This window comes from Enoplosus armatus, chromosome 15 (assembly GCF_043641665.1).
Source record: "Enoplosus armatus isolate fEnoArm2 chromosome 15, fEnoArm2.hap1, whole genome shotgun sequence".
NCBI lineage: Eukaryota > Metazoa > Chordata > Actinopteri > Centrarchiformes > Enoplosidae > Enoplosus > Enoplosus armatus.
In genome coordinates, this window is record NC_092194.1 from 13,408,000 (window position 1) to 13,422,930 (window position 14,931).

Consider the following 14,931-nt stretch of genomic DNA (forward strand, 5'->3'; position numbering starts at 1 on the left):
TGAGGGGGATGTTGACTGTGAGAATACATCCAAAGGGTAACTGAGGTCAAGCCTGCAGTGTTGAATAACTTTAGAAGTGACACTAGATTGATTTGTGTCTGCAGCCGTGCTTGCTAAATGCAAACATCAGCATTCTAACATACTGATGTGTAGCAGGTACAGAGTTTACCATGGCCCCTGTCATAGTTAAGCATGTCAGCATGCTAACATTTGCTAAGTAGCAGAAAATGAAAAGTACAGCTTAGCCTGATGGGAATTTTTCGCAGGTCTTTGGTCAGAAGCCAAAGTACTGGACAAAATCAGATCGTCACCAAAGTTATTACAATTGACCTCATGGTGGCGCTAGAGGAAACGTCAGGGGATCACCAGAGTCAGTAGGATTCACCTTCTGGGGAACATGAATGTTTGTATAGAGTCATGGCACTACAAATAATGAAACAAATGTGCAGTGACTATAATTTCTGGATTTATCTCATTTTAGATTATTATGTATGATGTTCAGAATACACATAGCAGCATGTGGGAGGTGTTTGTACCTGTGTTAAGTGTACATTCCTCCCCGCACCTATGAATCACATGAGATGTGCTCAGACACGCTGTGGTCTCTCATCCAAAGGATTTTTATAACCAGCTATCTGACTTTCTATGTCTCTGCCTCTCTTTCAAGCAATCAGTTGATGTGGGCTCAAGGCTATTATGAAAAATAACCTCACCAGTCAACAGTTACACACTGCTCTGAGCCTATGGTTTACCAGGGAGGTGAAAATACCAGAGTGCTGCAGTCCAAAACCCCAGCTCAAATTACTGTTGTTACATCAAACATCTCCTTTGGTCACGATAATAATAACCGCATCTCTGGGGGAAAACAAGGCCCGTGACGCTCGAGAGTGCATGGAGACAGAGGGGCACAGAGCCCTGAAATACAACTCCACAGAAAAGCTCATAGCTCATGGTTGACCATTTTAATCCCCCCCCTCATTCATCAGATCCCCCACTATGTGGAGCTGCTGCCAGGGACCCTCATCTCTCCCTCACACACACACATACATACACACACAGTACCACAGACCCTGGGAAGCAGCCAGACCTGCAATGAAGGAGGGTCACTGGAGGGTCAAAGTAGAAGCAGCCATGTTACTTTTATACATGCATGTACAAGTACAAAAACGACACATCTGCAGGTGATAACGGGACAGGAAGCACTTTGTTCTGTGGTTAAAAATCTGAAAAATTAACACACACACACATTTCCTTTTGAGAAGAAACACACTGATTTCAAGATGCAGTTTCTTTCTTCTTTTAATAACAAAACAATTGACAATATAAAAAAGGTATGTGATGACAACCATAATAAAATACTTAAACTGCTATGGAAACAAAAAACATTCACAATTCTTTCAACATATCGTTATTTTTAGCTTTTAATACAAACTATTTTCACTACACTCTGCAACCTAAATAATAGAAAGTAAATTTAGGAGGCATACAGCTACAGTACATAGCAATGGTTTTAAGCCTTAAGACAACCAAGACAAGGCCTTTGGAGACACCAGAGGGAAACGTCTTTTGCTTAGATAAGCAGAACAGTTTCAGTGGATTGAGACTGCGTAACCGAGTTCTGTCTTATATGATATCTGGTTCTAGGTTGTGTGCACATTTAGTATTTAGACAGGGGCACATAAATAGATGTTGGGTTTTGCAAACATGCTCCACGTGGAATCAAAAACACTGAATCACTCCGAGTACCAAACGTAATGCCATGCTTCTGTTTTTAAGACTGGGAAAACACACATATATAAAGTCTTAGATGAGTTATTACATTAGTATGTAACAAAATTGGGATTTATTCCTCCATTCTTTAGCATAGCCCCCAGTCTTTGTAGTAGGTTACATCTCCTTAATTTGCAGGAACTGAGTAGTCACGAACATCCAAAAAATAAAAGTCTGAGGAACTGAAATGCTCCAGTTAAGGAATCTCAATTTCACATCATACCGAAAGGCAGAAAATAAATCCTCCAAGTGTCATTACTTGAGTAAACGCAAAGATGTGTGCGTCTGGGCCTTCCAAGATCTTTCACATACAGAAATGTCGACAGTTTGTGTGTAAACATTTGCCGGTAGTTCTGGAGTTTGCAGGAACTGGGAGAGGCAATTTTCAGACGCTGGGGGTGGGCTGGGCCTGCTGAGGGTTGCTGGCGGCTGTGGGAGTGGCCTGTCGGGGAAGCGTGTACATGGCACCCAGGAACTGATCTGCAATGCGTCCGGCCTCGCGGAGCCCGCTGAGCAGGGCGCCGTGGACTGTTGCGGGGTAATTCCTGATCGTGTGCTCCCCAGAGAAGAAGAGACGAGGGACCGGCTGAGAGGAAAAGAAAAAAAAAAAACCACATTGAGATCGATGCTGGATTGTCCCAACATAATAAGGAATTAAAAGAATTAGGGGATTGATGAGAGAGGGAAAAGTGCGGTGGTAAACTGCCAGAACTCATCAGTCAATGCATAAATATGACTTGTTCACATCAATCAGCATGCCAACATCAAAGCAGCCAAAAAAACATCTGTGTGGGGAATAAACTGCTCTGCTTTGGTTTGGTTAAATATTGTGGTCAGGCTGGGATGCCTTCTCTCCTTGGCTTTCTCACACACACATATATAAACTCACAGTCTCACCCAAAACACAAACTCAACACTAAGGATTCTTCAGTGTTGGTGTGCTTACCTGTGAGGCTCCTGGGATAGCAGGGCCAGGTGTGATGGGTTGTGCCATAAGGTCGTAGTCGTTACCCGAAGAACCTGCTGCGACGTACGAGTAGGAGCCCCGCGCCCAGGGGTCTGCACGCCAACGAGTGACCACAGTTTCCTTTGGCTGCCATGACAACAAACAACAACACATACTTTTTAGGAGTTTCCATGATGACATTGGAGGGACCTGTAAACAGCTGGATGGCAAACAGTTCCAACGCTGGCCTCCATGCATATGATTTTATCCCATTTGAAACCATAAGCAAATGATTTATAATGACGGGTGGTTTGGATACGACTCCACTTGTGAGTGCCTTTCACATATGCTCGCTGTGTAAAGTCGTGCTGGTTATGGGGGCCAATTCAGGAACGAATTTGACATTCCACTTAAAGTAGTGGAAAAACCAGAGAAAACACTAATGATGGAGCTTAAAAAATACATCCCACCACTACTTTTCTGTAAACAACAAACATAATGAAGTTCTGTTTGAACAAAACTGCCAGCTATGTCAAATTATGTCGTGTTATCGTGTTTGAGTAATAAACAATATGGTATGTAGAAGTTAAAGAAGAAATCAAAGTGAAAGGTGAAGAAAGACGAATAAACAAATGCCATACTGAACATCGATGTATTGGAAATATCAGCAAAGTGTGAGAGTCTCGTACCTGTGGTACAGCGCTGCTTCCGAATATTCCTTTGAGAATAGCCAGGCAGCGTCCGACTATCACATCATCGCTGATGTTCTCCATGATGCCAGCGGCCTCGCCAGCCATCAGAGCGAGTAGGATTGGGGCTGAAAAGGGAAAAGGCACAATTAGTTACAGGGACTAGGGTATTAGAGAAGGGCACTTATGAACAGGAAATATATCTCAGCACCACACCACACCGCAACGAAAGAGTATCTCTTGTCACCTTTGTAGAGGTTCCAGAAGAGGAAGAGTTCGCCCCGACTTGCTGTGGTGGAGCCGACATGACCAAACAGGTTGACACTGGGATCCCAGAACACACGGTCAAAGCACAACACCACCTTCAGACAGGGAGGAACGCAAAATAAAAACAGTCACATAACAATCAAAGTGCTAATTTTAATCAAAAGGCTCAATTGCCTGTGAAGTACATCTCTGGTTCAGCACATTTACTGGCATGGCTTCATAGTTATGAATGTGTGAATGGTAGAGCACCCTCTGCTGGAGATACAGCATTAGTAGCAGCTCAGGTTGCATAATAATGCAGTATTCTCCTCTGTGCTGCAGTAGAATTAGGAGATAAGGTACTCTGCTGCAGATGATGCTCAGTAACAAGAGACGAGAGAGAGAACAAGAGATGGGGGGGGTCAGGAGTGACGCAGAATGAGCACTCTGATCGGATTACAAACACACTGGCAAAAAGCATCATTCATTCGCACGCTAACAGGCCCTGATTGCCTCTCCCTTCCTATACTCAGCAACACATTGCCTATGCCACGCTAAAGCAATATCACTGAGGCATTTAGAGGACGGAGGGAATTCCTCGTCATCTGAGCTTGGTACCAATACCTATTGTGATTTATCTGGGGGAAAAAAAACAACAGGAAGGAGGACGGGGATCTGTTCATGCTGGATGTTGCTGACTTAGACAATGATATATGAACCTGCAAAGAATACTCATTGTTTTTTTGGCTCTCAACCACTGAAGGTCACGTTCCTAGCATAAGGACACTGCAGCAGAAACAGTAGCAGGAGGTCTCTCTGAGGAACCAAATCCTCCGTCCTGCCGGAAACACACTACCTGATTTAAGACCTGACTTGAACATGGCGACTAATTTCAAGACTGGAGAGCACAAAATGTGGCACACGTCCTGTAAAAGGTGGCAGTTTAGCATTACATTCTCTGGCCTCCCACTTAAACGTCAGGGCCATATGGACCATATGGACTATATCAAACATGTTCAGGTTTTACAACTAGAATCTGGACAAATCAGAATGAGATCCTGTAGTTTGGCGAACTGGTTAAGGATAGCAGGATAGAAGGAAGGAAGCACTGTGTGCTTATTTAGAAGTACAACCTTGTTGAGGTTGCCAAAGCCCATCCTCTGTATAGCAGATGTCTTCCACTCAGGCAGGGGGGGGACAAACTGCACAGCAGGGGGCTGCTGCTTCAACACACCGAGAGGCAGGGTGCACAGCACAGCATCACACTTGTATATGAAGGTCTGGGTCGTGGAGCGAGTGTTGACTGCTATCACCTCACAGCCTGGAGAATGAACAGTTGAATAACTGTTTAACACACATTGTTCATCCATATTAACATTGAATTATTAAATCCATAGCGGAACTAGTGGCCATAAGTGGCAGAAGACACACACTCGACCTGTGCACGTACCAGAGGCTGTATATCGGACCTGCCGCACTGCTGTATTTAGTTTGATGTCCAAACCTTCAGCCAGGGCCACAGGAACACAAGAGTAACCATTCCTTACTGTCAGGTGGCTTCCAGTGAACTCAAAGTCATCGTCCTGCGGATAAATTAATAACCTATCATCCCGGTAGCACAATTAACTTTCTAATGTAATAAAAGTAGGTGCCAAAAGTATCTCAGTGTTAAATTATTGCAAGACTATTGTTGGGACTACACAGTCATGACATTTCAAAATGGGTGCGTGTATTTACCTGATCCCAATGCTTGAGAGAAAGGGTGGAGAGGGGTGTAGCGTTGGCAAACTCCAAGTTGGCAAAGTGCCAGTCTAGGATCTGCCGATCCCTGGATGACAGGTAAACATCACTGTGGGAAAGAAGGGAAGGAAGGAGACATGGTGATGTATACTGACAGCTATTCAGACATCAGACGGACAGGTTTACTCATGCACAAACTGAAAAAAATGGCTAATAATACATATTTGAACACATAACATTAACTGAAAAAGGCAAATTGCCACAGGACATACACAGGTAAACATCTGTTGCGAAAGGCCGCAGGGCTTCAACAAGCAATTATTTTTTAGAACCATTAAGGACTGACTGACATTAAGGGCATACTGAGCCTGGATATCTCATTACTAGAACAATTAATAATAGTAGTATTGTGGAGATCTGCATTAACAGTAACATCACAGGCTAAGGCACTGATCCAAACAAGAGCACAAAACAAGCTGCTGCAATAAGTGCTTCATGGCCATATTGGATCAGGGATATATTGCAGACATTTCTGAAAATGTGCTTGAATGTGTATGTAAAAGTTGTAAAATACAGAGACATTTCTTTAGGAATGTTTTCATTTAGCTAATTTCATAGTAAACACAAGAATTGTTCAGCTTTGCAAGTGCTAGGACAGCATTTAAATTACTGATTAACTGAACCATTCCACGCCCTGGGATGTTTTCGCCTTAGGTTCTCAAATATACCAGTTTACTGATGTGAGAAAAAAAAAAAAAGACTTTGACTTGCTCAAGGGCACAGCAACCATTAGAAACAAATAGAAACAAAATGTTAGAGATGTAGGCTTGGGCATTTCTAATGACAAAATAGCTAAGGGAACTGTATGACCAAAACATTATATTATGGTGTAATTTGACTATTGCCCAGTAATAACATACATACTGTGAAGGTATACAGTATACAGTGTGATCAAATACAGTGTGATTTAACCAAAGCACAACTTTATTCTGGCCACTACAACCTCATCTCTCTCTACCGGTTAACATACAGTGAGTTGTCATGGTGCACTTCAAATAATATGATACCAAATAAAAAGAGAAGGAATAGCAGTTGAGAAGAAAATGCTTAAACTTCAGAAGGACTGGTTACCTGGGTGGATTGGCCTCCAGCTCCTGCAGCTTCTCCTCCAGCTTGACCTGCATCTCCACCAACTCATCATACTCCTGCACGGGGACAAGCAGACGCCAATAGATTTTAGATCATGAATATTCATGACAATTAAAATTTTAATGAACTAAAACTTAATTGAGGAGCAAAACTGTTTTGTTACACGTTTGGTATATTACCATCAACATCTTGTCAATTTTTAACAACAATTACAATTTAATTTAATGTTACAATCTTACTTATGTGCTAATATTTTAACATTATACTTAAAATGATTATATATAAGACTCAAAAACAATATGTCACATCCAACTGAATTGGTGTCAGACTTAAGGAGCTGATGTCTTTAACTAGGTGCGTGTGTGTGTATGTGTGTGTGTGTGTGTGTGTGTGTACACACAAGGTACACACCCAGAGGGTTTCAGGTCATGTAGAAAGGACAAGCAGTCTTGACAGAAAGGGCTGACTCAACCTGTTCATCAGTTCACCACAATAGAACCAACTATGACAGCAGCGCAGATTCTGGTAATACCACCTAACATGCCAGGCCCCAGGACACAGCTACACTGAGTCAAATGTCCTAATGATGCCTCCAAGCTAGCAAGCTGACCTGGGAAAATACTAAAAATGGCAGGAATACTGGAAAATATCCCAGCAAAAAATATCCTGACACAGCCATCCCCTTACTGGCTTTAAAATCTTGTTATATGGTGTAGTCATGCATGTCGGGAGTGCACACACACACACACACACGCTTAAGTGCTCATCCTGTCTTGCTGAAAATGTGTGTGTACATCTGCAGACATGAAGACAGTCAGACCGTGATTCAAGGCCTTGACGTGGTTTCTCAGACAGCGGATGGGAAGCAGACAAATCCAGTTGAAACACCAGCTGTGTTTAAACCAACTAAAACCTCCTTCTAAAATACACACATAGCAGTAGTGGAGGTGATTTATCTGAACCAAAAATAAAACAGCAGCATTCACTCTAATAATACATCCCACCGAGGCATTAAACCACTTAAACACAGCCTGTCTGGTTTACTCGGATAGCACGGCATTAAAACTCTGTGGCTGTGAGGCATCCACCCTGACCTCGTAGTCCATAAAATATCCATTTCACATGCTCGTACTTTTGCTTCATAATACTGTTACGAATTGATCTTCGCTTGTCGTTTTCCCTCAGAACAAATACAAAGTTTCTGGTGGACGGCCTTCTGACCCGCAGGTACGCCTAATAATCAACCAAGGAAATCTAATATTACATCAAAGTAGTTCAAACTACAGCAACTGAAAACACAGACGCTATGTAATACCCACAACACCACAAACACAGTTGGAAACAGTTAGCATTTCAACTTAAATGCTTTGACTAAAGTATTTTAAGTCCTGCAGCCTGATTTCTGCCCAGTCCAAGAGAGCTGAGGAAGTAATGAAAGTGTCACATAGAAATCTGTAGGACGTGTAAGGAGATGTAAGAGCTCTATTGTAACTTTCTTCTATGTCGCTCTTCAGCTTTTTGATGATGACATTTCTCTTTTCTGAAATGGTGTTTGAGCTCACTTTGCAGAGCGCGGTGAGGTCACGGTGCTTGCTCTTCACCAGGAACTCAGCTGTGATATCTCTGGGTGGTTTGACTTCACTGGCCTCTTTATACTGCTGATGGAGCTCCTTAACCCGTTCCTTAGTGGTCACCATCTAAAAAGTAAGTAAAACAAAATAAAGACAGAGGAAGGAAGCCATGAGATGAAAACAGGAGGCAATTTGTAAAGTAGACAGAATTTGAATACTGAACAATGTGGTCAATAAAATGGTTATGTTGTTAAAATGTAACCCCTGCAACTGGCTTTGGAAGTGGGGTTTAGTGCTTTACCTAGGGTCAAACTTACAAGGATTTTTCTGCCTAATTTTTAATAGATCAGCCTGAAATTGAAACCAGTAGTGTACCAGTCTAAAGCCCGCTTTTCTTACCATAATGGCACATAATGACTGCAATCAGATCTGCCAGCAATTTACTACAAGTAAACCCCATCTATTAGCTCTTGTAGAGAATCATTCAATCACGTCCTACCAACATGACAAAAACAATTTTTTACATTTTGTTTTTTGTTCAGAAACAAATGAGATGTAACATGTTAATTAATGACATTTAGAGTTGCTGGTAGACCAGGCTAGCTGTTTCCCCCTGCTTCCAGTCTTTATGCTATGCTAAGCTAATCGCGTGCTGGCATCTAACGATCAGTCTCCATTGTCAGTGCAAATAGTAAATTGAGGTGTATTATTTTATGCAATGTTTCTTTACTACTGGGTTTGTGAGTTAAGTTAAGACTTAACCTGTGCTCACCTTGTTGAGAAGATCCCTGAGATCTTCCTGAGTCTTTACGATCTTCTTCCAATGTTCTATCTGCTCATCTTTTACGTGCTTCTCCTGCAGCCTGCAAACACACAGACACAGGATTAGGATACGAGTGTTTGCGTGTATCTGTATACATCTCTTCTTTGGGTACACACATGCAGGATACATCTGTCACCATATCCCGTGTGTGAGCTCATGCAGTGTTCACCACACTCACTGTATGACCACCTCCAGGGCCTGTCCCAGAGAAACAGGTTTGTTGTTGAGGAAGTTAAAGTCCAGCTGGTGGCTGAGGTAGGAGGTGGCCTCCAGCAACCTGTTGAACTCTTGCTCCACCATCTCATCTTTTTCTTTTGGCACCTGGACACACGCACACATGCACACCCACCATAAGCTAAGATAATGGAATCTATAGACACCCAGCTAAAGGCACAAAAAGTATTTGAACTTGTAACTTGAGTCTATTTCTTCTCTTACTGAGGCATGCATTTAAGTCACTGATTCACAAATATAAGCAGAAGAAGGATCAATTATACAGTCAATGTTCCTCAAAGACACTTTACCAGTAACAGCCTTAAAACATGCTTGCAAATTCACTTCATATAGACGTCATGCTTTGATAAACCAGACATTTTAAGTCTCAATCCTCGATTGGTCTGCAGCACCTGCTCTACCCCAACCATCAGAGTCCACGTTCCAGCTGCAACCCAAGCAGTTAGGTGTACGGGGTGATTCTGATGTTGGGGGTGGAGAGGGTGCTGTACATCAATCATGGATTGGGGTTAAAAGGGAAAATCCACATTTGTATATTTCATCAATATGAACAGAGCAATATATATGTTTCACTACAAATCCTTGTCTCTACAAGGTAGCCGGACTCATTACCTTATTATGTTGTTTGCAACTTCTGAGAAAAACAAAATTTTCCTACATTTAAGCAATGAAACAAACTCTTGTTATTGTGTGGATCTTCCCTCGGAAGGGGTTTATTTTGTAAAAAGTAAAAAGATTTAACATGAGCAGCTCATTTGTTTCTCTCTTCATCTCCATAGATGACAAATAGTGAGTTACACAAAATGTTGACTTAAAAATTAAAAATGAGGTAAGGAATGTATAACGTGAATAAACCAATACATACACTTGTGCACCGTTCACCCTTTAGAGGTTCACCAAAAGATGAACATGGAAGGGTTTGAAAAGAGGGGAGGGGAGGGGAGAGAGAGAGAACATATTAAGTAAACACAACTTTAACCTCAAACAGGTTTACACAAAAGTAAAACATGTACATTTAATTTGCCTTTTCCTGCGGAAGAGGAAACCAGTTACACATGATGTGGATGCTTCAAGAGCCCTGCTGGCTAGTCTCTACTTCAGTGGAAGTGCCCTGAGCATGAACCTAAACATCCTACTACTGTTGCTGCCACTTGATGGACAGAACCGAAATGAGATGGAAAAACACTGTTTGTTTCCAATTTAATTACATTAAGCTATATCTGTTTTTTGTTCTGCTCAGTTCTGAAAGGAACTGAAGCTGTTGTTGATGACACGCAAGGGCAAGCAGTTAAATGACTCCACCATTCACTGTGTTTTTGTGGCTGCCTCAGGACAACAACAGGCTTGGAGAACAGCTATAAACCCAGACACAAAGCACCTCTATGCCAAGAGGGAACTTTTGTGCATCCATAAACATCTTCTATTAAAAAGGAAGTAAACAACATCAAACTCATTTCAATACACATATCTAATGCAGCTGTAGCTAAACAACGCTGATGAATGGCTATTATTGACGATAGTGAACTTAACCTAATGTGCAGCTAAAAATGTCAGTATGATGGAAGCAGGCAGATATTTTTTCAGGCATCAGCTGGCTAGATTAAATCACATGCATGCCCATTCTGCCATTAGCCTCTCATCATCTATGAAGTCCTTTCTTGGCTTTACGGGAAAACCTGGGATTTTTGCAAATAATGAAATCACTCATGAACTCCCCATTCTACTTGTTTAATATGAGAATACCCTGAGGAGCTTGACTATGGCAAGATAGTGGATGAGAGGCAACTCAGTTTAGCGGTTAAGATATTTCATTATACTCACAGCCTGGCCATTGGCTTCATACAGTGGACACTTCTGTTTGATCTTGGCCAGCTCCATGTTAACCTGCTTACTGATCACTGCCATGGGATTCCCCCCTGAACAAGCACACACACACACACACACACACACACACACAATTGATGATGACACAGCATAAACATGGACAACACCACCCTCTACAGGTATATTTTAGTAACTGGAATATCTTTGTGGAGAAGACTATAATCTGAACAGCCTCAAATCATGTGTCACTGAGAATAAAGCGCATGTGTGAGTTTTCAATCTAATCACAAGCTAATTCATATCAGGAGGTATTAGGTATTAGTGTGGATTTAAAATGTAAACACTTGCATCCCGATAACACAACTAGACACTAAAGGTTTATAGGATGCTTTGAAAAACTGGATCTGAATCTTACCCAGCCCTGTGACCACCATAGCTCCAAGATCAGCAACATAGTTTCCCTTCCTAAATGTGGCCACCCTGCCTCCAACGCGGTCCTGCATGGGAAAAAAAATAAGTAAAGTTTTCTACAGTAACATGGAAAACTTTATAAACTTACAATATTACAAAAAGCAAAGTCCCTCGACGGGTTATCATCTAAACCCTTAGAAAATGTATGTATACCATATTATTTAGAATGTATAAAGTGTCTAACATAATATGTAATTAATAGAAACCTTGTTGGTGACCTACCCTGGCCTCCAATACTGTAACATCCATCCCGAAGCTCTGCAGCTGCCTGGCTGCAGCTAGGCCAGACACACCTCCACCAATGACTATTACCTTCCCAGTCTTCTTAGCTGCGACAACAAGCAGGAGGTTTATTTACTGTGTATCATTGCACCACTGACTGTTCCAAGATCAATGTCTCTGATTGCTTTTGCCTACAAGCCAAAGTAGCTAGTAAATCCCAATGTTAGACAACCACTTTTGTAAATCCGATTGTGTTTTTTGGGGGAAAAATTCCAACATATTTTCCAACCAAAGTGACTAGTGAATACAGTAATTGCAGCAACATTTGGCTAATGGCTAGTGTTATTTTACCAATGAGATGAAAGAAGTGAACTCACTGGGTAAAGGTTTGACCCTCTTGTAAATGCCAAAGTTAATGAGACCATGCCTTTCCAAGTAGCTGTGTATCCTGTGGACAAGCACAGCATCACCTAAAAAAAAAAAAGAGAACAAAAACACATAAAATCTCAACTTCTGTATGACTGTAATCTTCTTGAAAAAGACAAAAAGGAAATATAATATAGAAAAATTAAAAAAAATGCTGTGTCATTTAATGTCTCACTGTTGTAAGGAGCTTCAAGCTGCTGTGCTGTGGCCTCAAAGGTCAGCTGGATCTTAGGGTTGTCCAGCCACAGTTGGAGCTGGATGAGGTTAATATGAATATTTTTAAAACAACAATCCCATAGTCCTTCGTTTTTTAACACAAAGTCATGCGTTTACATTGGCACTTACCGTACGGTTGCGGATGTAGAGGAAGACCTTCTGAGTCTGCTGGGGACCGCTGATGATGTCGGGGAAGCAAGCAGCCTCCTGGGATGTCATACGGTCATGAGGAAGACGGCTCTGGAAAGCAGCTCCTTCCACACCTAAAAATAAACATACATATCACTATTCTACTAACAGCATTGAGTGTCATATATGATCAATTCAAGACCAAAAGAAAGAGCATTCATGTGCAATAAGTTCTGAACTGCAATCAAACACGGGATAAATTATGAGACTCATCAGACACGGCCTTCATCTTAGTAGAGAAGAATCTCCGCATTGTTGCTTAAAGAAAAGCTCAGGCTTTTTACCAGAGTTTTTTATTAAGCATTTTAAGTTTATTTCCTCAACAAAAACATCCGTTTCAATTCACTGCATTGATATGATGAGTCTGAAACTTTGATCAAGTTTCAGACTCACCAGATGGTTCCTCTGGTTCACTGTCATTCTCTTCCTCAACTGGCGGAGCCGGAGGTGGGATGACCTGCTTCCTCTCTTTCTCTGCCTTGGCATTCCTCTCCTCTTCAGAGTAATATTCGTCTTCCGACAGATTGGCCAGGCTCTCGTCCATCTCGCGGTACTCCACCTGCAACGGTAGGCACAATAAAAGCATCATTAAAACCAGCATTGCCATCTGTGATTGGTTGGTCTGCTCCCACGCCACTTAAAACTGCCAAAACCTTTATGGGAATAAGAAACAAATACCATGAACATCACACTGCACAGACTATGAGAAACTGCTTCTGTTTCTAATTTCCACTGGTGCTCACATGCAAGTGAGAACATGTGACTTAAGATACAGAGCAATTTTGTGCCAAGTTTAAATGATTCAAATTTCACTCATCATTTGTTTTTTGGCAGCATCCTCTCCTCCCTGAGCACACAGGGAGGAAGGAAAACCCTAAAATATTTACTTTTGCTCGCTTGCGTCGACTTGTCCTACGAACTTCAGCTGAATCTTGGTCTGCCCCCCCAGGACCTGCTTGGTGGGGCAAAGGGGCTCCTCCAGGTTCCCCACTAGGGGATGACCTCTCCTTCTTCTTTACATCCATAGCGCCTGCAGCTGAGGCTGACGGACCAGTTTGGGCATCGGAAACTGTGGCCCTATCACCTCCCGCTGCTCCCGCAGTAGATGAAGCGGAGGAGGAAGAGGAGCCAGCATCTGACTTCTTGCTAGACAGCATCATGGAGGATGTTGGAGGCCTCTCCTGAACAAATGGGGAACAGAAATGACGTGAAACTCAAAGTGAAACACTCAACAGCCTAAGTTATACTAATTTTTAAGTGAAATGGTTGAAATTTAAATGTTAAGAATAGTATAATCAAAGAAAAAAAACATATTCCTAAAAGAAGAGATGAATATGATGAAGTGTGGGTTGTGTGTGCTGATTTTTTTTTTTTTAATGTTTGTGCCCTTTGTTATGGCACTTTGAGGCATTGTTTGAAAATGATAGCCTACAACATTTAAATTGTAAAACCTACAAAATCCAGGCCAAGTGGTTATTTCCCTCACTTTCTAGTGGCTTTTAAACAAATAAACTCCTATTAGAAACACTTGCTTAAAACCCCTATGTCAACTTTCACTTTGCTGTTAGGGGCTGGGAATGCACCTGCTACAAAAGGCTAACAACCACCAAATACTGTCGGGCTTTGGGAGATGCTTCACCCAAAAATGTCACATCTGTATCACTGGATGATTTAAATAACGTTAACTGTACATGAATGTTATGGTTTATGAAATGAGCGTTCCATGGTTACAGTAACCTTGTCTTGTTTTACCCATTTCTCCGTGCACCTGGTAATATCCATTCAAACACTAAGAAATGAAGACAGAACCAGAAATATGGTTACGAACAGGACCAGCTGAATAACAAAATGCTGGCCTTTCACATTACTTCCATTGAGATTTAGCTAGCTAAACATTTCGCAAACCATTTAGAAAATATCCACTGAATAATACAAGGCAATCCGGTAAAATGCTTTTCAATGTAGCTAGCTCACTTGCTTATCAGGACTTTTAATAAGTTAGCCAAGTGAGAATATCCACTCGAGAAAAATGGAAAAGTCTGAACGTGTGCCCGTATGGACCCTGGTGCTTGATTAATTTATTTGAACAAAACAGCTGTTAGTCAGAAAGATTTGTTGTGCCGAGACCGTTAGTAGTTCCTTGATTGCCATCCTGACCAAATGGACTATCGTTAGCTAGCAAGTTAACAGAGCTAGCAGCAGATGGGTATGGCTATCAACGTTAGCTTGCGTTAGCTAACGATAGCTTTGTTCTTGACAGCGACTTGTCTATAGCACATACGAATATAATATTGTGTTCCTTTAATACCAGTGCAACATGAGCTATACTGTAAACATAGATTTGAATCGCTTCTAAATGTATTGTCTTTCAAAGGCATCTTACGAGACCATGCTACGTTGGCTAACGCCGCTAAC

General features: G+C 41.7%; 1 protein-coding gene across 1 annotated transcript; it reads right to left on the reverse strand.

Moving 5' to 3' along the window:
- Positions 1-1,322: 1,322 nt before the first annotated feature.
- kdm1a (lysine (K)-specific demethylase 1a) lies at positions 1,323-13,673 on the reverse strand. Its single transcript, XM_070920213.1, has 19 exons — positions 13,404-13,673; positions 12,910-13,075; positions 12,457-12,590; positions 12,287-12,365; positions 12,063-12,155; positions 11,686-11,792; positions 11,408-11,489; positions 10,990-11,084; positions 9,113-9,255; positions 8,884-8,974; positions 8,103-8,237; positions 6,523-6,596; positions 5,389-5,500; positions 5,102-5,234; positions 4,785-4,972; positions 3,653-3,767; positions 3,406-3,533; positions 2,717-2,863; positions 1,323-2,356 (listed from the first exon to the last, which is right to left on the reverse strand). Exons 1-19 carry the CDS (start codon positions 13,671-13,673, stop codon positions 2,156-2,158), a joined length of 2,493 nt encoding a protein of 830 aa, XP_070776314.1. The 3' UTR covers positions 1,323-2,155.
- Positions 13,674-14,931: the final 1,258 nt, after the last annotated feature.